The sequence below is a fragment of the Falco peregrinus genome, chromosome 4, assembly GCF_023634155.1.
Source record: "Falco peregrinus isolate bFalPer1 chromosome 4, bFalPer1.pri, whole genome shotgun sequence".
In the NCBI taxonomy this organism is placed as follows: Eukaryota; Metazoa; Chordata; class Aves; order Falconiformes; family Falconidae; genus Falco; species Falco peregrinus.
This window is the reverse complement of record NC_073724.1, coordinates 99,518,323-99,538,605: the sequence shown is the minus strand read 5'-3', so window position 1 is coordinate 99,538,605 and position 20,283 is coordinate 99,518,323. Positions and strand designations below refer to the sequence as shown.

The 20,283-nt window shown below is 45.4% G+C and overlaps 2 protein-coding genes and 1 long non-coding RNA gene across 6 annotated transcripts in view; 2 read left to right on the top strand and 1 right to left on the bottom strand.

Moving 5' to 3' along the window:
- The first annotated feature begins 5,411 nt into the window (after positions 1-5,411).
- Positions 5,412-10,767, top strand: GTF3A (general transcription factor IIIA). 2 transcript variants are annotated; one of them, XM_055802273.1, is made up of 9 exons: positions 5,412-5,700; positions 6,078-6,178; positions 6,692-6,788; positions 6,978-7,066; positions 8,016-8,089; positions 9,335-9,418; positions 9,822-10,051; positions 10,146-10,202; positions 10,461-10,767. In XM_055802273.1, the coding sequence occupies exons 1-9, from the start codon at positions 5,509-5,511 to the stop codon at positions 10,620-10,622; spliced, it is 1,086 nt and encodes a 361-aa protein (XP_055658248.1). In that variant the 5' UTR covers positions 5,412-5,508; the 3' UTR covers positions 10,623-10,767. The 2 variants fall into 2 exon arrangements, with proteins under 2 accessions (XP_055658248.1, XP_055658247.1); XM_055802272.1 differs by having other exon boundaries at positions 5,414-5,700; positions 10,143-10,202.
- On the bottom strand, positions 10,662-16,178 carry MTIF3 (mitochondrial translational initiation factor 3). Of its 2 annotated transcripts, none has more exons than XM_027781561.2 (4): positions 16,060-16,178; positions 13,650-14,110; positions 12,241-12,353; positions 10,662-10,963 (listed from the first exon to the last, which is right to left on the bottom strand). In XM_027781561.2, the coding sequence occupies exons 2-4, from the start codon at positions 14,107-14,109 to the stop codon at positions 10,799-10,801; spliced, it is 738 nt and encodes a 245-aa protein (XP_027637362.1). In that variant the 5' UTR covers position 14,110; positions 16,060-16,178; the 3' UTR covers positions 10,662-10,798. The 2 variants fall into 2 exon arrangements, with proteins under 2 accessions (XP_027637362.1, XP_005244739.2); XM_005244682.4 differs by having other exon boundaries at positions 12,241-12,386; positions 16,060-16,177.
- A 658-nt stretch (positions 16,179-16,836) lies between these two features.
- LOC114011166 (uncharacterized) overlaps positions 16,837-20,283 on the top strand; it is a 28,908-nt gene continuing 25,461 nt past the window's right edge. For both annotated transcript variants that reach the window (XR_003552993.2, XR_008746862.1), the window contains exon 1: positions 16,837-17,105. This is a non-coding gene — a long non-coding RNA (uncharacterized LOC114011166). The remainder of the gene's footprint in view (positions 17,106-20,283) is intronic.

The following is a 20,283-nucleotide window of genomic DNA, read 5'->3' as shown; positions in this document are numbered from 1 at the left end:
AACTGTGTAAGGAACACCTGGGACTTGGCTCTAATTTGGTCTGCATGACATGCAGTGGATTTTATTCAAAACAGGCAGGTCAGGATAGCTGATGGGAGGGTTGATGGGGAGCAGAGGGCTCTGGCAGCTGTTCCACACAGCTCTGCTGTGCAACTTCACTATTGCTTACAGCCCGTGCCTCCCGCAGACAGGAGAGAAAATCAGGTAATGCAGATTTCCTCTATTTCTTCTCTGGGGGGATGAGTCTGTTGAGACATTCATTAAAATCCACTATGCTCAAAAAAGAAAAACATCACCTGACGAGAAAATGCTCTTATGGAAAACAAGTCTTTGATAACTTTACATGCTTCCTGAACACAGGGAAAGCCAGTCAATAACATTCCTTGTGGCCTAAAAGCAGAAACATCTGTTGGAGGCGGCTTGCTAGGCTGAATATAGCAGCAGAAAAGCCCAAATGATTAACTCCATCCTCTTCCTAACATGTTTTCGTGGTTCCCAGAAATCCCTAGAAAGGGCTTCTGAGGACACTGGCACCATTACAAGCCAGCTATAATTCTGTAAACAGGGAGATCAAGGAAACATTATCCTGACTGCAGTTCACGTCTGGCATCCAGTTTGCATAATTCACATGTGCTTCATCTACTCTCCCTTAGCTGTGGGACAAGCTTGTGATTTAGGTAAAGAAGAAGAGCCCCGCTCTGATAAAGGAAAGCATAAAGCTGCTGTTGTGAGCAGGAAAACAGGGCTGAGGGGCTGGGGTCCATATGACCTTGCAAGTAGGCTGGAGCTGGGCAAAATGGCAGAGAAAATTAGAGCAGTAATACAGCAGGTGCAGGAAGCATTTCCAGTGTGGCTGGGCTGATCCTTCTCAATGCTAATAACCACCAGGGTCCTTCTCCCACCCCCACTCTTCTCATCTGTATTCGTCCTAACAAAGGAAAGCAGCCAGCTTGCTGGGGCTTCCTCTTGATTGCTTTTCACGTTTTGGCCTCCATTTCTGTTTATAGTAATCCCATGGGATGAAAATGCTTAAGAAGAACAGCTTTTTCTATCCCTTCCTCTGCATTGACATTTTTCAAGATGCAACTGTACAGGGTGGTAGATGATGTCATCTGGACTCCCTTTTCAATGAAAGGTTCAACCAGATCATCATTTGAGATCCCTTCCAACCTGGACTGTTCCATGTTCTAGGACTTTAAGCCTGGTATCAAGTGACAACTTTGTCTCTGACATGCAGGACAGCACGAGGGAGGCTGCCTTTTTGGTGAGAATGAGGCATGACTACTTGGCAAACAAATGCAATGTCATTTTAAGGGTTGTGTTAGGGAAATATGCATTTCCCATCATGTAGCATGCCTTTTTTTCCGCTCAGCGGTATACTTCTGCAGTACACAAATGCATAATTCAGTTAGAACAATTTAAAAATTACTATTTAAAAAGGTACTGAGCAACTTGGATGCCTTGCAATGCACTTTGATCAAGTAATAATTTTTTTTAAAATTTGTAAAACAGGTTAAAATAACATTTAAGAAGTTTCTTCAATCTTCCCCAAGCTGTTTACCCAAAGAAATGTTATTTTCACTGCTGCATTTTGGACAGACAAAAGTAGTTGATTCAACAATTTTTAAAAAGTTTCAGGGACTAGAATTTAAGTTGGGATGTAGATAATTTCCTAATGCCAGGTTCCTGAAGTGTGAGGTTTACTGACCACTTACTGTACAGTATCACTCCTAATTATCCATATGCTGCCTCCGTGAGGTCAGAAAGCTTCAAGAAGGGTTACCTTTCATGTAAGCTACCTTTCAGCTAATGCACTGGCATAAAATTGAGGAGATGCACTCCTTTGTCAGCCTCGAAGGACACAGCGGTTCCAAGAAGGCATCTGCACTGGATGTCTTCCAGGAGTGCCAGCATCCGGAAAATATTTTGACATCCTTTCAACTGAATATTACAGAAATAATCATTCTGTGGGGATATGCCTCAACGTTCCTATGTATTCCATATCACCAAAATGGAGTACCAACTGCAATCCCGAAACCTCGTATAGCTTTTTTGGCCAAATAGCGAATTATCTGCAATGTGTTTTCCTACAGTATGCTGTATATGAGCTGAGGAAATATCTGGAAGGAAATACTTGTTCTGAACTTCCATGAACTTCTAGACAAAATGATGTCGAGTTCACATTACCATCACCCATTGAAAATATCAATACGCTGTCGAAATCAAAACATTTGAGTGCAGTACATGATTTTTATCTTTTCAACTGTTGGTATTGCACCCCCCTTACAGTCTTGGAAGTAACCAAACAGACAACAGTATATTCCCTTTTTGACTGTGTAAAAATGAACAACTACCACAAAACCTTTGCTGTTTTCGTGCTTTGAGTTATCTATTGCTGAGACAGGGAAAAGCTGGTTTCAGCTATGTTTGCTTTCTCTGTGAGAGAGGATCTAATATATTGCTGGTACACACACAGGTCTCTTCCTAGAAAGATGAATTGTCTTACCTGTATGTGGAAAACATTATTGCTTTCACAATCACATAATCCATTGGAGTGATTATGGGTCATAGGTTTCCAACACATCCACCACAGCAATATTTTCACATTTCTACTAACAAAAACCTCAAAGTTTCACCTTTATAAGAAATGCCAAAATCACTTACTTGCTGTATTCCACTTCCATCCTACCTTAAATGTGACAGCTCACCATACTTAACCGAAGAACTTCCCCACAAACTGCAGGAAGTTTCCTGACAACTACTGCCAACATTATTGAGCTACCCAACACCATTTCTCCACTTACTCTGGAAGGCAGAAAGTCTTTTTTTGTTTTGGTTTGGTTTGGGGTTTTTTTGACATGTGTCTAGAGTCATTGCAAGATTGCTGACACCCCAATTGCAGTCACGGTCACAAAACTTGTAGGGACCAGGTAAAACCACATAAATAGTAGTTAGCCTCATCCTTCAGCCCCAACCACTCTGCATACCACCTCCACTGCTCCAAGCCAAAAGACCTTAGATATGGTGCCTCAAACAGCCAATATTTAGCTTGCCACAAATCTAAAGGAAAAAGTAGACTTCCAGTTTGCAAACTCTCTCATGTGGTGGAATAGTTCCTGCAATTCCACAGCTACTCTGTAAGCACATTTAATTTATCTGCACTGCAGTACACATTAAAATAATTTCTGTGTAATGTTCATAATCATAAGATCTTTGGACTTCAATTGTGCTGCATAAAGAGAAACTACTTTTCTTGGAGAAAAGGTAAGCATGACTTTGCTTACAGCAGAACAACAGGACTGGGAAATAAAACAGCCTTTGGTAGAAAAAGATATGTGGCCCATTCACTCAGCAGTTCTTCAGAGGGAAATGAGTGTTCACAGCACTATGTGTAGTATTTCCTGGATTGATACTTAATTCTGGGTAGATCCTGCCCACTTAAGGAACAGCTTTAATCAGAGTCTGAGGGATTTACTACCCTGTGGGGTTTTTATGTGTGTCAGAGCGAGCTGTGTGTTGGTTTTTTCTTCAGGTAACGAACTACCTCAGTTTTCTGGTTTTTTGCTCCCTTTCAGTTTCCAGATTATTAAAATTTAACAGTGGAAGTATGGACCTTGTGTTGGAAACATTAATCTTCAGACTTAATTTTTCTCTATTGCATGTTTACCTGCTAGAAGGTTCACCTTCCACCTCCCACAATGCAAAATGGTAAGATCAAATCTGAAAGGGACACCACTGCTCCTTCCAGCTCCACTAGAGGACTCTTCAAAATCCTCCCTCTGGAGTCACCTCAGAAGACTTTAACAGCACAACACAATGAGGAGCTCTCTGGCCTGGAATCATCCTCTATTTATATATTTCCAATATTGGATTAAAATTCCCAGAGGACTCTGCTGAAATCTCTAACTGGCATTGCATAGAGCAAAAGCCTACATGATTAATATTTGTCCCTTGTCTAGCCAGTAGTGAAATTTTCCAAAGTTTTCTCCCTTGCAAGCTATTTCCTTGCCTGTGTTAGAGAGGCCTTGGGCAATATTGTGTTTCCTCATGCAAAGTCTCAAAAAAAGATGTATATCTTCTTTTTTATATTTCAGAGGTGGGTGGGTTATTGCAATTCTGAGACAAAGAAAAAAAACCCCAACAACTTTTTCTTCTAAGTGTTTTGGTTTTAGTTAGTATGAGCTGAGATATTTTCAGACTGACTTCCCTTTCAAAAATAAGGCGATTTCTGGCCATTGCTTTATGAGGGTCTGATTGATTCAGCCCTCCCCTTAATCCTGTTACAGGTGAGTGAGGTAAGAGGCATCTCCCAGAGCCATGGGGATCTGCTTCTGGCCAGCAGCTTCCCTCCCTGAAGCATGCTGTGGCACAGCCGTTCTGTAACCCTTCCTTCAGCACTCCTGCCATCTTCAGGTGTCCCTTCTCCTGTCCAGTCCCCACGCACTTGATTCCTAGTCCTTATTCCTCTGTTTCCTCCTCCATTTCCCTAGCCTGCCCCAAGCACCGCCATCTGCTCAGGCTTTTCCAGCTCTCAGAACACAAACAGAGATGGAGGAATAGGAGGTTTTTCTCCCCAGGATGGTTTGCTCGTCACAGTCCTGTTCCAGCTTTCTCCCCCTGTCCCTCACACTTCACTTTGTGTGGAGAATTGCAACAGAGGGGGAACATCTCCTAAAATAAAGCTCAGACGATAGCTCAAATAGCCCAAAGCAGAGCAGGTGATGTGATACCTCAGTACAGCAAGTCAGGTACCAGGGAGGTGCTGAGCAAGACACCACAGCCCCTCAGCTCAGTGAAGCCCCATGTCCCCTTCCCCTATCTGTGACCTCAGGCAGCCCGAGGGAACAGCACGCCCACAGGCCAGGGTGGCAGGCCACCGCTGCCACAGGATCCCGGACAGCAGGGACACCTCCGCTTGGGCTGCAGATGCCTGGGCTTTGGGGCAGGTGGTAGGGAGCGTGCAGCAAGATGCTGGGTGCATAAGAACGCCCTGGCCTGGGCCAGGGGCCAGCTGGCACCGTGCGGTCCTGTCCGCTCCTCTGGCAAGGCAGGGACACAAACCAGAACTGCCGGGTAGGACCTTGGCCTGGGACATGACATGGCACCTGGAAAAGCTCCCTGGGGAAGCAGCTGAGCCCTTAGGTCCCTACAGCCCCAGAAGGGCTGTGCTGTGGAAGGACCCAGAGTTAGGCCTTTTGGGCCTTCACACCGGGCAGCAACGGGGGTGCTCTGCTCTCTGGTGCATGAGGTAACGCAGCCGGGGCCTGGGCCGCTCCCGGGACAAGGCTCTCGGGTGCGGGGAAACTGGCGCTGTGCGGCTCTGCGGGCGGAAGGGCGGCCGCGACCCCCGCGGGCTGTGCGTGCAGGGCGGCGGGACGGCGCCCCGCCAAACCGCGCATGCGCCCGCCCGGCGCCCGCCCCTAGGCCCTGCGGCCGGCGGGAGGGAGGCGGGAGCGGGGCTCGGGCGGGGGACGTTCCCCGCTGGGAGCCGGTGCCGGGCCCTCCCGCATGGCCGGCGAGCGGGCGGCGGGGGGCGCGCAGGAGGGCGGGGGTGCTGCGCGCGCGTCCCCGCCCGCCGCCGGCGGCAGCAGCGGGAGCGCGCGCCCTGCCTGCCGTTTCATCTGCTCCTTCCCCGACTGCGACGCCGCCTTCAACAAGGCCTGGAGGCTGGACGCCCACCTCTGCCGGCACACGGGCGAGGTGAGCCCGGCCGGAGCTGGGCCGCCGGCGGCGGGCTGAGGCGCGGGGCTGCCGCTCGGGGTCCCGTCGGCAGGGGGTGGGGGATGGGGGATGGGATGGGATGGGGGGGGTGGTGTGACTGAGGCGCGGGGCGGCGGGCGGGGGGCGGCCTGCGCGTCTCGGGGCCGGAGCTCGCCCGGGGCCCCTGCCGGCGTTGGCCCCCTGGGGGGGCTTGGGTGCCCGGCGTCGCCTCATGACGGCGGCCGTCGCGCCGTGGGGGTCGGGGGGTTGTGCCTGCAATCCCGCCGCCGGGGCGGCCTGCTGAAGGGAGGCAGCCTTCTGGAAACAGCCCGGCCCCGGCGGCTGTCACCGCCTCAGAGCAGCCCTCTCCCCTCCAGAGGCCGTATGTCTGCGATTACGATGGCTGTGGTAAAGGTTTCACCAGAGATTTCCACCGCGCTCGACACCTTCTTACGCACACCGGGGAAAAGCCGTTCGAGTAAGGCCGAACTTCTTCAAGTGGGTTACGCTTGTCCTCATGGAGATGCAGGGGAGTTACAACCGATGTGAGGGTGGCATAGAGCTGCAAGCCTGGTTCTGGTATCATGTGTAGTGCTGTAACAGCCTGCGAGACGTGGGGAATCTCCTGAGCCTAAAACTCCTGTCTGGCAGTGATCCGTTATAGATGCTTAAAGGAAGGGGCAGATCTCTCCCTAGAATGCAGAGTTAAAAGAAGGATGGGCAGTTATCTCCTGTTACTAAGCCCTTAATAGCTGCATGTCATGGATTAGGAGCTGGGAATTCCTATGTGTTTTATTGAAAATCTCTTATGCTGTGTTTTCATGTGGCTTTTGATTGTAACTTAGCCTCTGGCTTTTTTGTGTCTTTAAAGCAAATTTTTATATTTGGGTTGTGAGTTTCAGTTATTCCTCATGTATTCCTCTTGTGCAATGATTTCTGTATCTGCCAGTGAAACAAGTCACTGATAATAAAAAATGCAGTTCATTTGCAGGTGCACAGCTGATGGATGCAATCAGAAATTTGGAACAAAATCAAACTTGAAGAAGCACACTGAGCGCAAGCATCAAAATCAGCAGAAGCAGTATGTGGTGAGTAATTCTCTTTGATACTGTAAAGTGGAAGCTAAACAAGCTCCTTTTTATATCTAGTGAAATACTTAAACTTGTTGTTATGCTGTACTTGTGTGAGTTCAAATACTGTGGCTGGGATTTCAGCAAACACGTGTCAACTGGGCTGTCATTATTTGGCCTCTAATGATAACTTAATTTCCTAAATAGTGCGACTTTGAAGGCTGTAACAAGTCTTTCAGGAAACATCAACAACTTAAAGTTCATCAGTGTCACCACACCAATGAACCTCCCTTCAAGTAGGTGGATAATTTTAATAATGAACTTTTAACAATTCCATTTAAACACTGCAGATGAGAAAAGGTGCCTTTTCTCAACCTTTTGATTGATGTGGCATTTTAAAAAAATGAAATTAATTAATCTGTCATGGCCACAAGTACATTTCTTGTACTAGTCCTTTGCTCAGTAGCCTGTTTTGAGCAGCAATCTTGGTGCTCTGGAACTTGAGCATTCCAGACTTTTTCTTAAGGTTTATTACAGTTTCACAGGAAAAATAAACACACCACACACCCCCAATTTTTTAGTTCACACACTCTGAAATACAGGCATAGGAGCTTGCATGGTAATGAAAAATGCAGCTACCTCTGTTTTCCACTAAAAAGCAGTGGCTTGGCTAACACTGAAGTGAGCAGTAGCTTAAAAAAGGTAGAGGCTTGGACAGCAGTCTGAGAAGCTGTGCCTTGCAACTCTGTTATTTACATGACACATCAGTATAGGTCTGATGAACGCGAAGTTCAGTCTTATTTCTTACAGGTGGAACACACTTAACAGGAGTGTTCTGCTTCAGTGCACTAGTATGGCTGGGTAGCAGGCACAAAAACACTGTCAGTGCTCTGCTGCTGCTGCTCTGGCTGATAGGTCTGTACAAGCCACTTAAACCCCTCCACTTTCTGTTTTATGTTTGAAGAGCCTGCTGTGTAGGGATGATATGGGGGCTTGATTCTTTAGCTAAATCTTAACTTGCTGTAGATGTGGAAATTATAGTTTTAACTCACAAGGGGAGCAGAGTCCTGTATTATAAACACATTATGGAATTTACTTTTACAAGGTGGGGCGGAGGGCGGCACAACAGATCTCTAGGCATGGGGAAACTTGGATTATTTTGTCCACCTTAATTGTTCTTGACTGAAAGAACAAAATACGAGTGGATGCAGTGAAAGAAATTAAACTAGTGGGTTTTATACCTAGATGTAATAATGAAGGATGTGGAAAGTGCTTTTCTACTCCAAGTCGACTAAAGCGGCATGAGAAGACACATGAAGGTAATACGGTTTTTCTTGCTTCATTTATGTTTTAGCAAGCAAAAAGGACTTCTACCAGTACAGGGAGTATAACAACCATGAAAATATTCTGGGCTTAGTGATCCAGAGAGATTAAAAAAAGAACAGGGGTTTTGAATAGTCAAATGAGATACAGTTGCAAGGCATTGCAGTCTTCACTTACAGTGTACTTGTGGCAGGCTGAACAGAGTTTGGGATTCCTCCAGTCACTTTTTTTAATGTGCTTCCTTGTCAATAATTGGTCTTCTGGGCAAGGGCTAATGGTTAAGGCACTAGCTTACACCTCTAGAGGTTAGGATCAGTTGCCAGTTCTGCCACAAATTTCCTATGGAGCCTTTGCAAAACATGTAGACTTGCATTTTTAAAGTTATTAATGTACCTGTGTATAAAGGTATGTGAGTGGAATCATCAGGGGGTTTGAGCTATGTTTGAGCTAATCCTGCTATACTCCTATCCATTCTTCCAGTACTATTGACAGCTAACCTGCTTCCCAGTGTTAGAAAAAAAAACAAACCCAAGGGACTAGGAAGAGTATCCAAAAAGCTGTGATTCATATTATGTTCCGTTTTTAAGACATGAACTTGTTCATAGTTGTTTGACCTTTCCAGTCCTAGGATTTAAATAGTGTTGCCTTTCTGTGGTTCATTTAAAAACTATCCTGTCTGCTTGATAGAATGGTAGAGTCTCTTTAGACTCTGGAATACCACTGTATGGTCAAGATCTTTTTTTTGGGTTTTTTGTTTGTTTTTAATATGTGATAGAAATATTTACACAGAAATAACATGTTACCAGTTATTTGCATCTATTTGAGTGAAAGTGAGGAAGTAGCTTTACTGAAGCAAGGAGAGAGAGAGTTTCATAAAATCATTCAGGCTAGAAAGGACCTCTGAAAGTGATCTGATCCAGATCCCTGCTCCTCTGCTTAAGGCAGAGTCAGACCAGGTTGCTGAGGTCTACATGAAGTTTTGAATGTTTCCAGGGTTAGGGATTCCACAGCCCCTCTGGACAACTTGTGTCAGTGATATGAGGTTTCCTCGTTAAACCTGTTAGGATTTTCTCATGTTCTGATTTGTGTTCAGAACGCTTGTCTCATCACCATGCAGTATGGCAGGAGAGGAGGAATACTGGCTTTTTATTTTCAAACTCCAGAAGTGGAGTTACCCCATGTAAAACTGAACCATGTTTGTCAGAACCTTTGCGATTGTAAACATCTGTCCTGTCCAACAGGCTATGCATGCAAGAAAGAAAATTGCTCATACACTGGAAAAACTTGGACAGAGCTTCTGAAACATAATAGAGAAAGTCATACAGGTAAACTCCAAATGCTTTAGTAAACAGAACTTTTGATAGATAGGAAAAAAACCTGCTATTTTGAAGAGGAGTCCTTACTGAACTCATTTCTTCAACTTGTTGTGCCTAGACAAACTTGTTTACTAACACTTTATCAGTAAAATGGTTATCAGTCTGGCTAGACCTTTAACTGATGAAAATGCTGCTCAGTATACTAACTTTGCTTTGTGATCCTGTTGATGGAAAACTGTATAATACAGGATTTCAGATCTGGATAATTCGTGCTGCATTAATCTCTTCCAGTCTCTGAGTTGCTTGCATTTCGTGTGGATTTTAGCATTGTTCTAGAGGACTACTAGGTTTTGATTCTGAGCTCCTGTAAGCAGCTGTTAACTTATACTCTGCCTGTCTGTCTCCCACTCAGAGTCAATAGTTTGCAGTGAGTGTCACAAAACCTTTAAACGGAAAGATTACCTCAAGCAGCATCAAAAAACACATGCTGTGGAGAGGGAAGTCTGCCGATGCCCAAGAGAAGGATGTGGGAGAACTTACACAACTGTATTTAATCTTCAAAGCCATATCCTCTCTTTTCATGAGGAGAAAAAACCATTCTCTTGTGATTATCCAGACTGTGGAAGAGTGTTTGCAATGAAGGTATATATTTTTTAAACTCTTCAAATCTAAATCACATAATCTGAAAGAATAAATGTAACTTTTTTTTTCCCCCTGCCCTTTGTAACTGTAGCAGAGCCTAGCAAGGCATGCGGTTGTACATGATCCTGAAAAGAGAAAGCTGAACTTGAAAGTAAGTTAATACTCTTGAAAAAGTCTTCTCAACCATACCCTGTCACTTCAGAGGAGGGTAAACATTATGTGTTTTAGAATGTGACTTAAAGTCAGAAAAAGGCCAGTGATCCACTTAATTTGGAAGATTCTTGATTTCTGAAGCTCCTTTAAATAATGCAGTGCTGGCCTATTCATTGATTTCTTCTTTCCTCACCACATTAGTAGTCTTTGCTCCATAGATATGTTAAGTTGCTAATTCTGGATTTATTTCTGCCAGGCAAAGCGTTCTTATCCTAAGAGGAGCTTAGCCTCTCGCCTGAGTGGCTACATTCCTCCTAAAACACAGCCAGGAAAGGATGCAGTTGTGACAGAAAGCAAGACAATGGATAAACCCATGGAAAATGAAATACCAGCTGTTGAAATTCTGACTCTGCAGTAAAGGTTAATGGAGACAACATTCTTCATGGAATGACCAGCACAAAGCTCAACAGTAATTTATTTAAAAATAAAAAAACAACCACAAAACTATAAACAATAAAGTTAATGTTGTTTACACCTTTTCATAAAGTCACGGATGCAACTCATTTAACTTCAAATCTTCATTTTCATCTTTCTTTACTGTACTGTTTTTCTGTCTTCCATCTTCCGGTATACTTTCAACTCTTTGTCAGACATATGTCTGAAAATACAGGTACTAACTCCTTCTCTAGTAACTTTTGGCTTGGAAAGATAGGTGGCTTTCTCCGACACAGTCTCCAAAATCTTATCAAAAAGCATGAACTAAAACAAAGGAGAAAAATAGGACTAAATGCACAAACACATGTAGAGAACAGCCTGAAATATTTTTCTAACGGCACAGGTTTAGCTATTAGTTGAAACAAGCTAGCTGCTTTAAGCAGTTCAGTTTGTCCTCTCCTAACCATTTGTTCTTTACTCATAAGCAGGTTTAGGAAAGTCACCAGAGGGATTCAGCCATTTCCTAGCACTTGGGTTGAATTTGTGACTTGCCTCGTTTTGCTGTTTAAAGGTGTCTGTGAAAGCAGACTGCATCTGACTCTCATCTCCACCCTCCTCTTCCACTAGATTCAGGCATATTATTAAAGGGCTTCCCTCTTAAGGGCAGTATTGTTCTAAGGTTATAGCAGAATGTGGTAATATTGAACTGAGTGGTGCACTGCCTTCATATAACAAGCTGAACACTTAAGCTCGTGATTAAGCTTTTAAATTTAAGGACAACCTAAATCTGGACCGTGTCATGAAATGTCCTGCTCCCTCCCATAGCCAGTTCTTCCTCCTGCTACTCTTTCCCTGTGAATTCAACCAACTTCCTATAAAAAGTTTTGTTCCTTTTGGATGAAGTGATAACACAATTTTTTCCAGCAACTTGTAGAGAGAACGAAGGAAACCTAATTCACTACACACATTAAAAGGGGGGGAAAAAATTGCTTACACGGAATCTTTATAAAAAAAGACATCTATGCAATGACAAGTCTCAAGGCCCTGCATTTATATTGGTGAGCAAGTTGCCACCAGCTCCCTAACATTTTTATAGATGTTTACTTTTCCAGTCTTCTAGTCTTACTAACTTTAGCCCCAGTTGCACAAATGGATATTCAGAAGGACAGTTAGGTTATTCAAATAAACCAACTAAAATACAGCACAATTTTTTTTAAACCATACCATTAAACTTTTCTGTGGGTGAACTGGCTTAAGGCATAGACAGGAAAATTTCACCAGCCCAGTTAATAAGGTGGTTGCTGCAAAGGAGTAGGAAGTGCTCAGACTTCACTGTCAACGTCAGTATTACAACTTTTCTTAGTTCTTAAGAAAGCATCGTATTTGAATTGCCTCCACGGCACTACTTTTCTAGAACAGTGGTGTTTGAACAGATGTAGCTTAAGGTGAGGCAACCACTACCTTCACAGGACCTAGACCTTCACTTATTTTAGCAGTACATGATACACTAAAAGACCATGGCAGTACTGAACGGCGGAAGTTAATATTAAGTAAAGCTAGATAATGAAATTGATTGGTCCAACCTTCAGGAGTCCACTTACCATGTCTGTATTGCTATCTTTTGCTTGCCGGATGGTAACTTTGACATGGTATTTCTTTTCAATCCACTGTGTTATTTGTTTTGTCTTGGTCTCTAAGTCATTCTTGGCAATAGCTGAAGAAAAGGATAACTCCTTCTGAACCACCCCTGTTTAAAACAGAACTAAAACTGTTGGCTTAACATCTGACAAACCTGTGTTACTTGCTTTCTTCCAACAGCTTATGGTGCTTTGTCTACTTAACACCCTTCCCCATGCTGCTTTCCCATACACAAAGCATCCCGTCTCGTCTCAGCATGCACTACACTCACCTTAGAAGGTGGCTACTTGGTATCTCACACTTGCTGACCTAATTGGGAGACTGAGTTGCATGCTTGAGGCACGCAGGGAAGTCTCTTCATGGTCAGAAGAAAGTGTTTTTATTTTAGTTAACAGTTTTGTTCATACCACCCACAGTGCAGGTCTAACAAAGATAAACAGGTAAGCATTGCGTCTGGAATTAGAGACTTAGTGTGTAAATTCCTACGTTCTGTGCGTAGTATAGCTAAATGCAGAAGATCTGAAGTTAGATAGCTCTTCACCTTGAGCCCATTTTCTTGACTGGTGAAGTGCAATATTGAACTGGAAGTACAATGCCTTGTAATATATTTGAAAAATTTGTGGTCTCTTCCTCCTTAAAGATTCTCTAAAGTAGTTACTATTTGCATAATCTTTTTGTAGTTGCTTGGAACAGAAAAACTCACTACCATGATAGTACTGTCCTCTAAATCAGAACTCTACCCAAAGCACAGATACTTTCGTTAGTGCGAGGATAAGGAAAGAGGATACAAGGTCAGATGCCTTTTTTAAAACCTCTCTGTCAAACTCAGTTTGTTAACTGCTGGAGCAGGGCTGACTTAAGAAAAAACACTAAAAAAGCATTCAATATTGAAAAAGTGGTTCTCTTAGTCAGTAGAAGAAAGGGCTCCAGACTTTGTCTTCCTAGCAGCAAGCCAGGAAGAGAATGTTTCATTGACTACTGGTGACAAAATTATGTAATTGTATTGATGTATCTGCTGCTCAGTTTGTAAAAACTGCCTGTTGCTTTATAATAGAACAGAAATTCAGTGTACCAGCATCTAGTTATATTCACGTGTATACATATATATATATGTATATTAAAAAAAAAAAAAAAAAAAAAAAGCCAGCAGATGCCAAAATAGTAAATCCTGAGAAGGCAATAGAAGGCTTCTCTGGAAGACTAGACTAATCCAAAATTTTATTTTTACCACTGCAAATCCTTAATAGCCTGGACTGCAGTGACATTGCTTTGGATTTACACAAATGCAAGTAAGAGGATTCATCTGCTGGAACCACTTTTAATGCAGCATTTTTCAAAGCGCTCAGTGTTGTAGTGTCAACAATGTACGTACCTGGGTTTGAATTTTTTTTTTTCTTTGCACGTTTAAGCTGTTCTTCGTGAATCTGCTGCCCAGTCATTAGTCTGTATACAGGAGGTTCTGCATTCTCATGAAGAAGAACTAGTTTCAGGTCATGTTGATCCATAAGTTTGAGTGCTTCTGCTCGGTGCATATTTCCCAAGCTCTCTCCATCCTGGTTGATGACATGCAAAATCCGATAGGGAATTCTTCGCCCAACACTTCCAAATGCTGTTTTCTTTTTTGTTTCCATGTGAGATTTTTCAGCTGTACAAAATGGTTGAGGAAGTCCAAACACAGTTGACTTTCTAGGGTCAGGTACCACCATCCAGAATGGAGAAAATACCCTCTTTTGCAGTGTTTGTGTCAGAAAAGTACCAAAGAATCTTTCTGCATATCTCTTCTGATTTCTAGTTGCTTGACATAAAAGTTTCATTGTGCAAAAGGCAGTCATTCTGAGGGAGCAGGGAATAAGAAAAAACAAGTTACCTCTATCAGTCTGATGCTTCTAGTTATATTAGAAAGATTTTATTCCAGTTCAGTAAACACCAGTCCTTAAAACTCTTTTGAAAAGATTTATGGTGTTACTGTGCGGAATGAGCAATCAACAGTAATTTTACAATAAACAGAGAGAGGGCTTTAACCCAGAGAGTCGTGAGAGAGGAACAAAATTTATAAAGAGTTGATGTTACCTTCAGAAAGCATGCACCTAAGTATCATTTTGCCAGAATCATCTAATAGAAACACCAACGATGGTATTTTTATTATTCTTGAATGATGAAAAAAGCTTGCAGGAAAAAAAAAAAAATCAGAAAAACAAACACAGGTAAGATTTGCCTGCAATACATGGACTGGCAAATAAGCAACAGATTCACATGCCTAAGATCCCCACTTGCAAATTAAAATTTAGATAAACTGTCACAGGCATCTATCCCAGCATGGTATTCGTGAGGCTATAAACTTTCAAAACAAGCCTCAAAAGCACAGAATGGTCAGGGTTGGAGGGGACCTCTGGAGATCATCTGGTCCAACCCCCTGCTAAAGCAGGTTCTCCTAGGTCAGGTTGCACAGAGTCACATCCAGGTGGGTTTTGAACGTCTCCAGAGAAGGAGAGTCCACAGCCTCTCTGGGCAGCCTCTTCCAGTGCTCCGTCACCCTCAAAGGAAAGTTCTTCCTCATATTCAGATGGAACTACCTGCGTTGCAGTTTGTGCCCATTGCCCCTTGTCCTGTCACTGGGCACCACTGAAAAGAGCCTGGCCCCATCCTCCTGACATTCACCCTCAAGGTATTAGAAGACATTGATAAGGTCCCCTCTCAGTCTTCTCTTCTCCAGGCTGAACAGGCCCAACTCCCTCAGCCTGTCCTCATAAGAGAGATGCTCCAGACCCCTAAATATACGAGTGCTTGAAATCTGAAGACTCATGACACTAATCTGTGAGGCATTTATTCCATTATATTTGCCCCCTCATTCTTCCCTGGTTCATGGAACTTCCCCGGGGAATTTTGGTGCACCTGACCAGTATTTGCATTTTGTTCACAACTTTAGAAACCGCCCATCTTTTAACAGCTGTAAAAACTTTAGAAATAAAGAGCAAACTGTCAAGCATTATCTACAGTTTTGGTATTCCACATTTAAAAGGCAGCAAGTACAGGAAAAGCTAAAGATGGCACAGGAAACCAAAAACGTGTCATTACAAGAGGACTTGACAGGAGCATGACTTCATTTGCCTAAGAAGGTAGTATGTGACTCCACTCTAAAAATATATACATGTATACGTATCTACGTATGACATTGCATAAACATGTCTTCACGTGCATACATGTACCTGGGGAAGATCCCTCTGCATGGAAGCGCTTTACTTCGTGTAACGTAGCATTTCAGTGTGTCCCACTGCACAGCCTGTGCGTTGGCAAGGCCCGCTGACTTTGCTGGGGCTCTAATGCACCGGCAGGCTACAGCTCCCGCACACCGGGAGGTGCGGGAATAGCAACTATCCCTGCACTCGCAGGACACGTTTGCTGCACGCGTGGGTGCCTCGGTGCCTGCGGCTCCCACGGGGGATGTTTTGCACCTCGCAGGAGCTGCTGCCTCGCGTAAACGCGCGCTGTACAGACGCCGTTTTGGTTTCACGCGTGGGTTTCTGCGGAGCGCCCGGGAGAAGGGCTGTGCGCGGGTGCGCAACACGCCCGGCGCTGCCTGCGCTGCCGGCCGTGCCCGTCGGGGAGCCCGTCCCGTGGGTGCGTGCGGTGTGACCGCCGGTGTCACCCTGCGGACCTCTGCGCGGCGCACGCGACCCGGCGCGGCTGGTGCGCGGCTGCAGGCGGGCCCTGGGGCGGCAGCACCACGGCCCCGAGCCCGCCGGGGCCTCGGCCCCGCATCGCCCGCGCCCGGCGGCTCTTACCTGCCGGACGGGACGGGCCGAGCCGAGCTGGGCCCTGCCGAGGGCCGAACCTGGGCCACCGGAAGGGGTGGAGCTTGGCCCACCTCTCCCTCTTCCTCTTCCTCCTCCCCCTCCTCCTCTTCCTCTTCCTCCGCCCGCTCCTCCGCCTCCTTCCGCCGCCCGTGCAGGCCTGCGCGGGCTCGCGCGCACGTCCGCGTGCACACCCGCGCGTGGCCCCGTGCGCGCCGCCCCGCGCCCCTCGCCCGACCGCTGCGCCTGCGCGTGCCCAGCACCCCCCCCCCCCCCCCGTCCCCGCCCCCCAGCGGCCGCGTGCCCGCGCTCACCGCCCGCACGTGCGGTCGACTGCGCGGGGGCGGCTGGCGGCGCGCGGGGTGCGGGGGCGCGCGCCGGGTGTCCCGCGGGCGCACCGCGTGCCGGGGCTCCGCACCCGTAGGGCCGCGCCGCTGCCCGTGCGGCGGTGACAGCGCTGCGGGCCCCGTGCGTGCTGCGCGGCGGGGAGGGCTCTTGCAGGGGTCAGCAGCGGGTGCGTTTGCGGCGGCGTGCGGGAGCGCCCCGCAGCCGGGGCCGGACTGGGTTTGGTCCCGTCTTCGGTGGCCGCTCCGCCCCAGCTCCGCAGGCTCCTTCTTCCAGCTGGGAGGCGGGAGGCCTGGCCTGGGAAGAGAAGCTGCAATTCGTGTGCGGACCTGGGTCCCCAGCCGCGCGTAACGCGCTGAATGAGTAAAACCCTCGGCAGCGGGAGCGGGTGTTGTGCTGTGGGGCGGCATGTGCGGGGCGCGGTGTGCCGAGACCTCGCCAGGAGCCCCGCTGTTGGTGTCCCTTGTGGGATGCTGTTTGGCCAGGCTGAAAGGCTGCCTGTCTTCAGCACTTGGTCCAGAATGAAGCCATGGGAAACAGCTGGGCGGGAGGCCTTGTCTGCTGTCCTTGCTGCTCAAAAATACCAGGACTTTTTAGCTGATTTGCTTTGGGCCATACCCAAGTGACCCTTCTCTCCTTCCTTCCTGCCCAGGAAGAAGAAATGCCATGAAGATCTGAGCTGCATCTGTTTGGTTTGAAAGCCTTTTATTCTTAACTGTGCTCTTAGACCGGTTTAATTCCACACACTGGTTGTTTTGGTACAGTCATTTTGGTACACCCATGCAAAAATGTCTGTCGTTGCTTTGTGCTCTCCATCTTCATGGAAGACACTGTATGGTAATTGTGTGCGAAACCAGAAAACTTTACTAAATTGGTTCACAATCTGAAATTCGTATCGCCTTATTCTCATTAAGGCTCCTTGCCTGCAGTAATGAGTATGGGAAAATACCATTAAGAGAACCAGCCAAAGTAGATGGTGAGCTGTGTTAACAGCCTGACTGACAACTGTAGCTTCACCTATTCTGTGCAAGCAGCGCCTGGTTTTTCCATCCTCTTTTGTTCCTTTCTTCATTTCACGCAGGCTTTGTGCCTTTACAGTTGTAAGTTCCTTGGGAACAGGGATTGCCATTGCTTGTGTCAGCAGAGTGCCTAAGAAAACAGGATCTCAGTTTGATGCTCTCAAAACATAGATTATTGAAATGCTACAGTATCCAGCTGTGGAGAGCAAAATATTCCACAATAAGAAAAGGTGAGACAAAAAAGGTTTCTACTGCTCTTTTCATGGTCTGGAAATCAAGTGTGGAATTTGAATAACCGTGAAGGGAATTTCTGGCAGAGCTGAAGCCTGGAGAGGTTCTTTATTTTTCATCCTCAGCTCTGCAATATGCATTAGAGGAGAGCTTGTCAGTAGCCCAGCTTGCAGTTCGCTGCTATTGCCCCTCTGAGAACCATCCTCATAAGGCAGATAATTTTCGGCAGTGTTAGTAGGAGCAATAAAGCTAATAATCCTCTTCACTGTGATAAAAACTACCTGCATAAAAACAAGGTACTTTGGAGTGTGCGACTTGCATTCCTTTTCTCTTCCCTTTATTTAATTCCGTTAAGTTTAAACCTGATGCTTGTTTTACTTCATGCCTTTCTAATTAAATTTAGTGTGCCAAGAAATAGTGCAGCCTTCTCATGCTGTTTGTCCTGAATTAACTTGATCTTTCTGGGGGTTCATTGTACTCTTTTTCCTTGCCCTTTGTCTCATTTGTACTGTTTACACTGTAATTGTCTAGCGGGCATGTTTTTTATATGTGCCTGTCACAGTGGGACTGCAGTCTTAATTATTTGAAAGATACTATCATAATAAATGCAGTTAATAACTTTCTCCCTTCTATTTTGCCTGATGCACATCATCCTCTGCCCACCCCTAACAATATTCTCAGTCATTTATTTGGTTTTTAATTCCTAAATCTGCATCTGTCTTTTTTTCCATTTGACATTTAGTTAACCCAAGCTGGTTAGCAAAGTAGTTATTTTCACTTTATTATTTTTTGTGCCAAATCAAGGCCTGTTCTGCTAGACCTCATGCCAGACTGTAGATAGTTTGTGCCCCAGAGAATTTAAAATGCAAATATATGAGAAGGAGAAAGGATGGTGTATGGAGAGATTTCTTGCCTTCGTACATGAACAGCGTAGTGATCTGCCAATGTGGAAGTTATTCACGTTGTTAATGCAAGACTCGAGATGCTAGTGAGAAGCTTCCTTCACATTCACAACTGATGGGGGGGGGGGGGGGGAGGGCGTGGTTTGATTGCCTCCCGAGGATGTTGGAAACTGGTTCCAGTCCTTCTGTGTTTTGGGGTCAATCTCCCCGTGAAGCTATTCGTTCTGGGTACAGTAAACTGCTTGCAATGCCCAGCAGAGAGAGGGAGAATGCACTTAGCTGGATGACAGAGTGCTCACCTGGGGACCCAAGGCTCCAGTTTAGTTTCATTCAGACTCCATCATTCATTTTGTGGGAGGAGGAAGCAAGCTGCTGAAGTGCCTTACGCCTGCACGGAGCTCGTACCTGCTGGCTTTGGGTGGAGGACGGATCTGACTTTGGTTCACAGGGAACATTTTGCTGCTTTCTAAACTGGAGCTGTAATTTCTAATGCCTGGTCAAAAAAATTTCAAGTCCAAACCAAGATCATCAGGATTTTTTACTGATATTGCTGGGTTTCTGTGATGCCCAGGGCTCCTGGTCATGGACCAGTAGCAGCAGGTGGGACAGCAGCTTTTTTAAATCTTATTACTAAATCTGTGATTAGTCTGTTACAGACTTGTGCTTGCAAAAGTCTGAGCATCTGGAGGGCCACTTACCCTGTGCACCTCTGTTTTCCTGTTTTGCTGTATAATTCCCTCCTTCGCAGGGCGTTTCAGTGGGGAAGCTTTGGGAAAGACTTGGAGAGAGTCTCTTTCTCCTCCCCACCCTTGCTCTTTAGCAGCAGCTGGCATGGCTTGCCGCCACCTACCTGCCAGTTATAACTGTGGCCATGTGGCTCTGCAGCCCGCCGGTTCAGAGAGGGGCTGTAACCTCCCCTATGCACTCCTTAGTTTTCCTTTTCCTCTTAGTGTTTGTAAAGGCCTTTAGCATGTAACTCGGATGAAAACCTCCCTTGTGCTGAGCTGAGCATTGCCGTATGGCAGAGAGCACGTCAGAGTAAACACATATTTAAAGGACACAGAAATTCTGGGTGTGTAGTAGGTCCAGATTCATGGATTCTGCAGCAACTCTTTTAATCCTTTTCCATTCTAGCTTTTGAAAGTTGCTTCTTACACACGCTTCCTCTATTTTTATTCTAGCAAGAGACAGCAAAAAATTAAAGCAAACGCAGAAATTCTGTTGAGTGGTAAATGGTCTCTGCTAAGTGGTGCCCTCCACAGAATGTGCGAATACAGTTTAAACAGCTACAGTTTTGTGTGGTTTCTGAGATCTGCTCCTGTTACAGGAATTAAATCTTTTGAAAATGCATGCTCTGCTGTTAAATTGCTTGGTCTGATTTACCAAAACCAGGCAAAGAACTGATTTTGTTCCCTGAAAATCAAGGCTGACTGAATTTATTTAAATGTTAATCATAAAGCAAGCCTGTAGGTCCCTGGGGTGAGACACAATTAGAGTTAAAACTTCCCAGTGTAGAAAGGTTTTTAACTGTCTAGTTTTACATCTTGACTGTAGGGAGAGGAGTTTCCACTGTACATCTAAGACATTGTTCTACAGCCTTTGCAAACTGTTGGGTTCAGCTGCAAAGATTTTAAAAGCTGCTTTTGTTGGCAGCCTAGGACACATCCGTGACCTTATTAAAGTGGAAGTGAAAGCTCTCCTCTTTTTTTTTTTTTTTT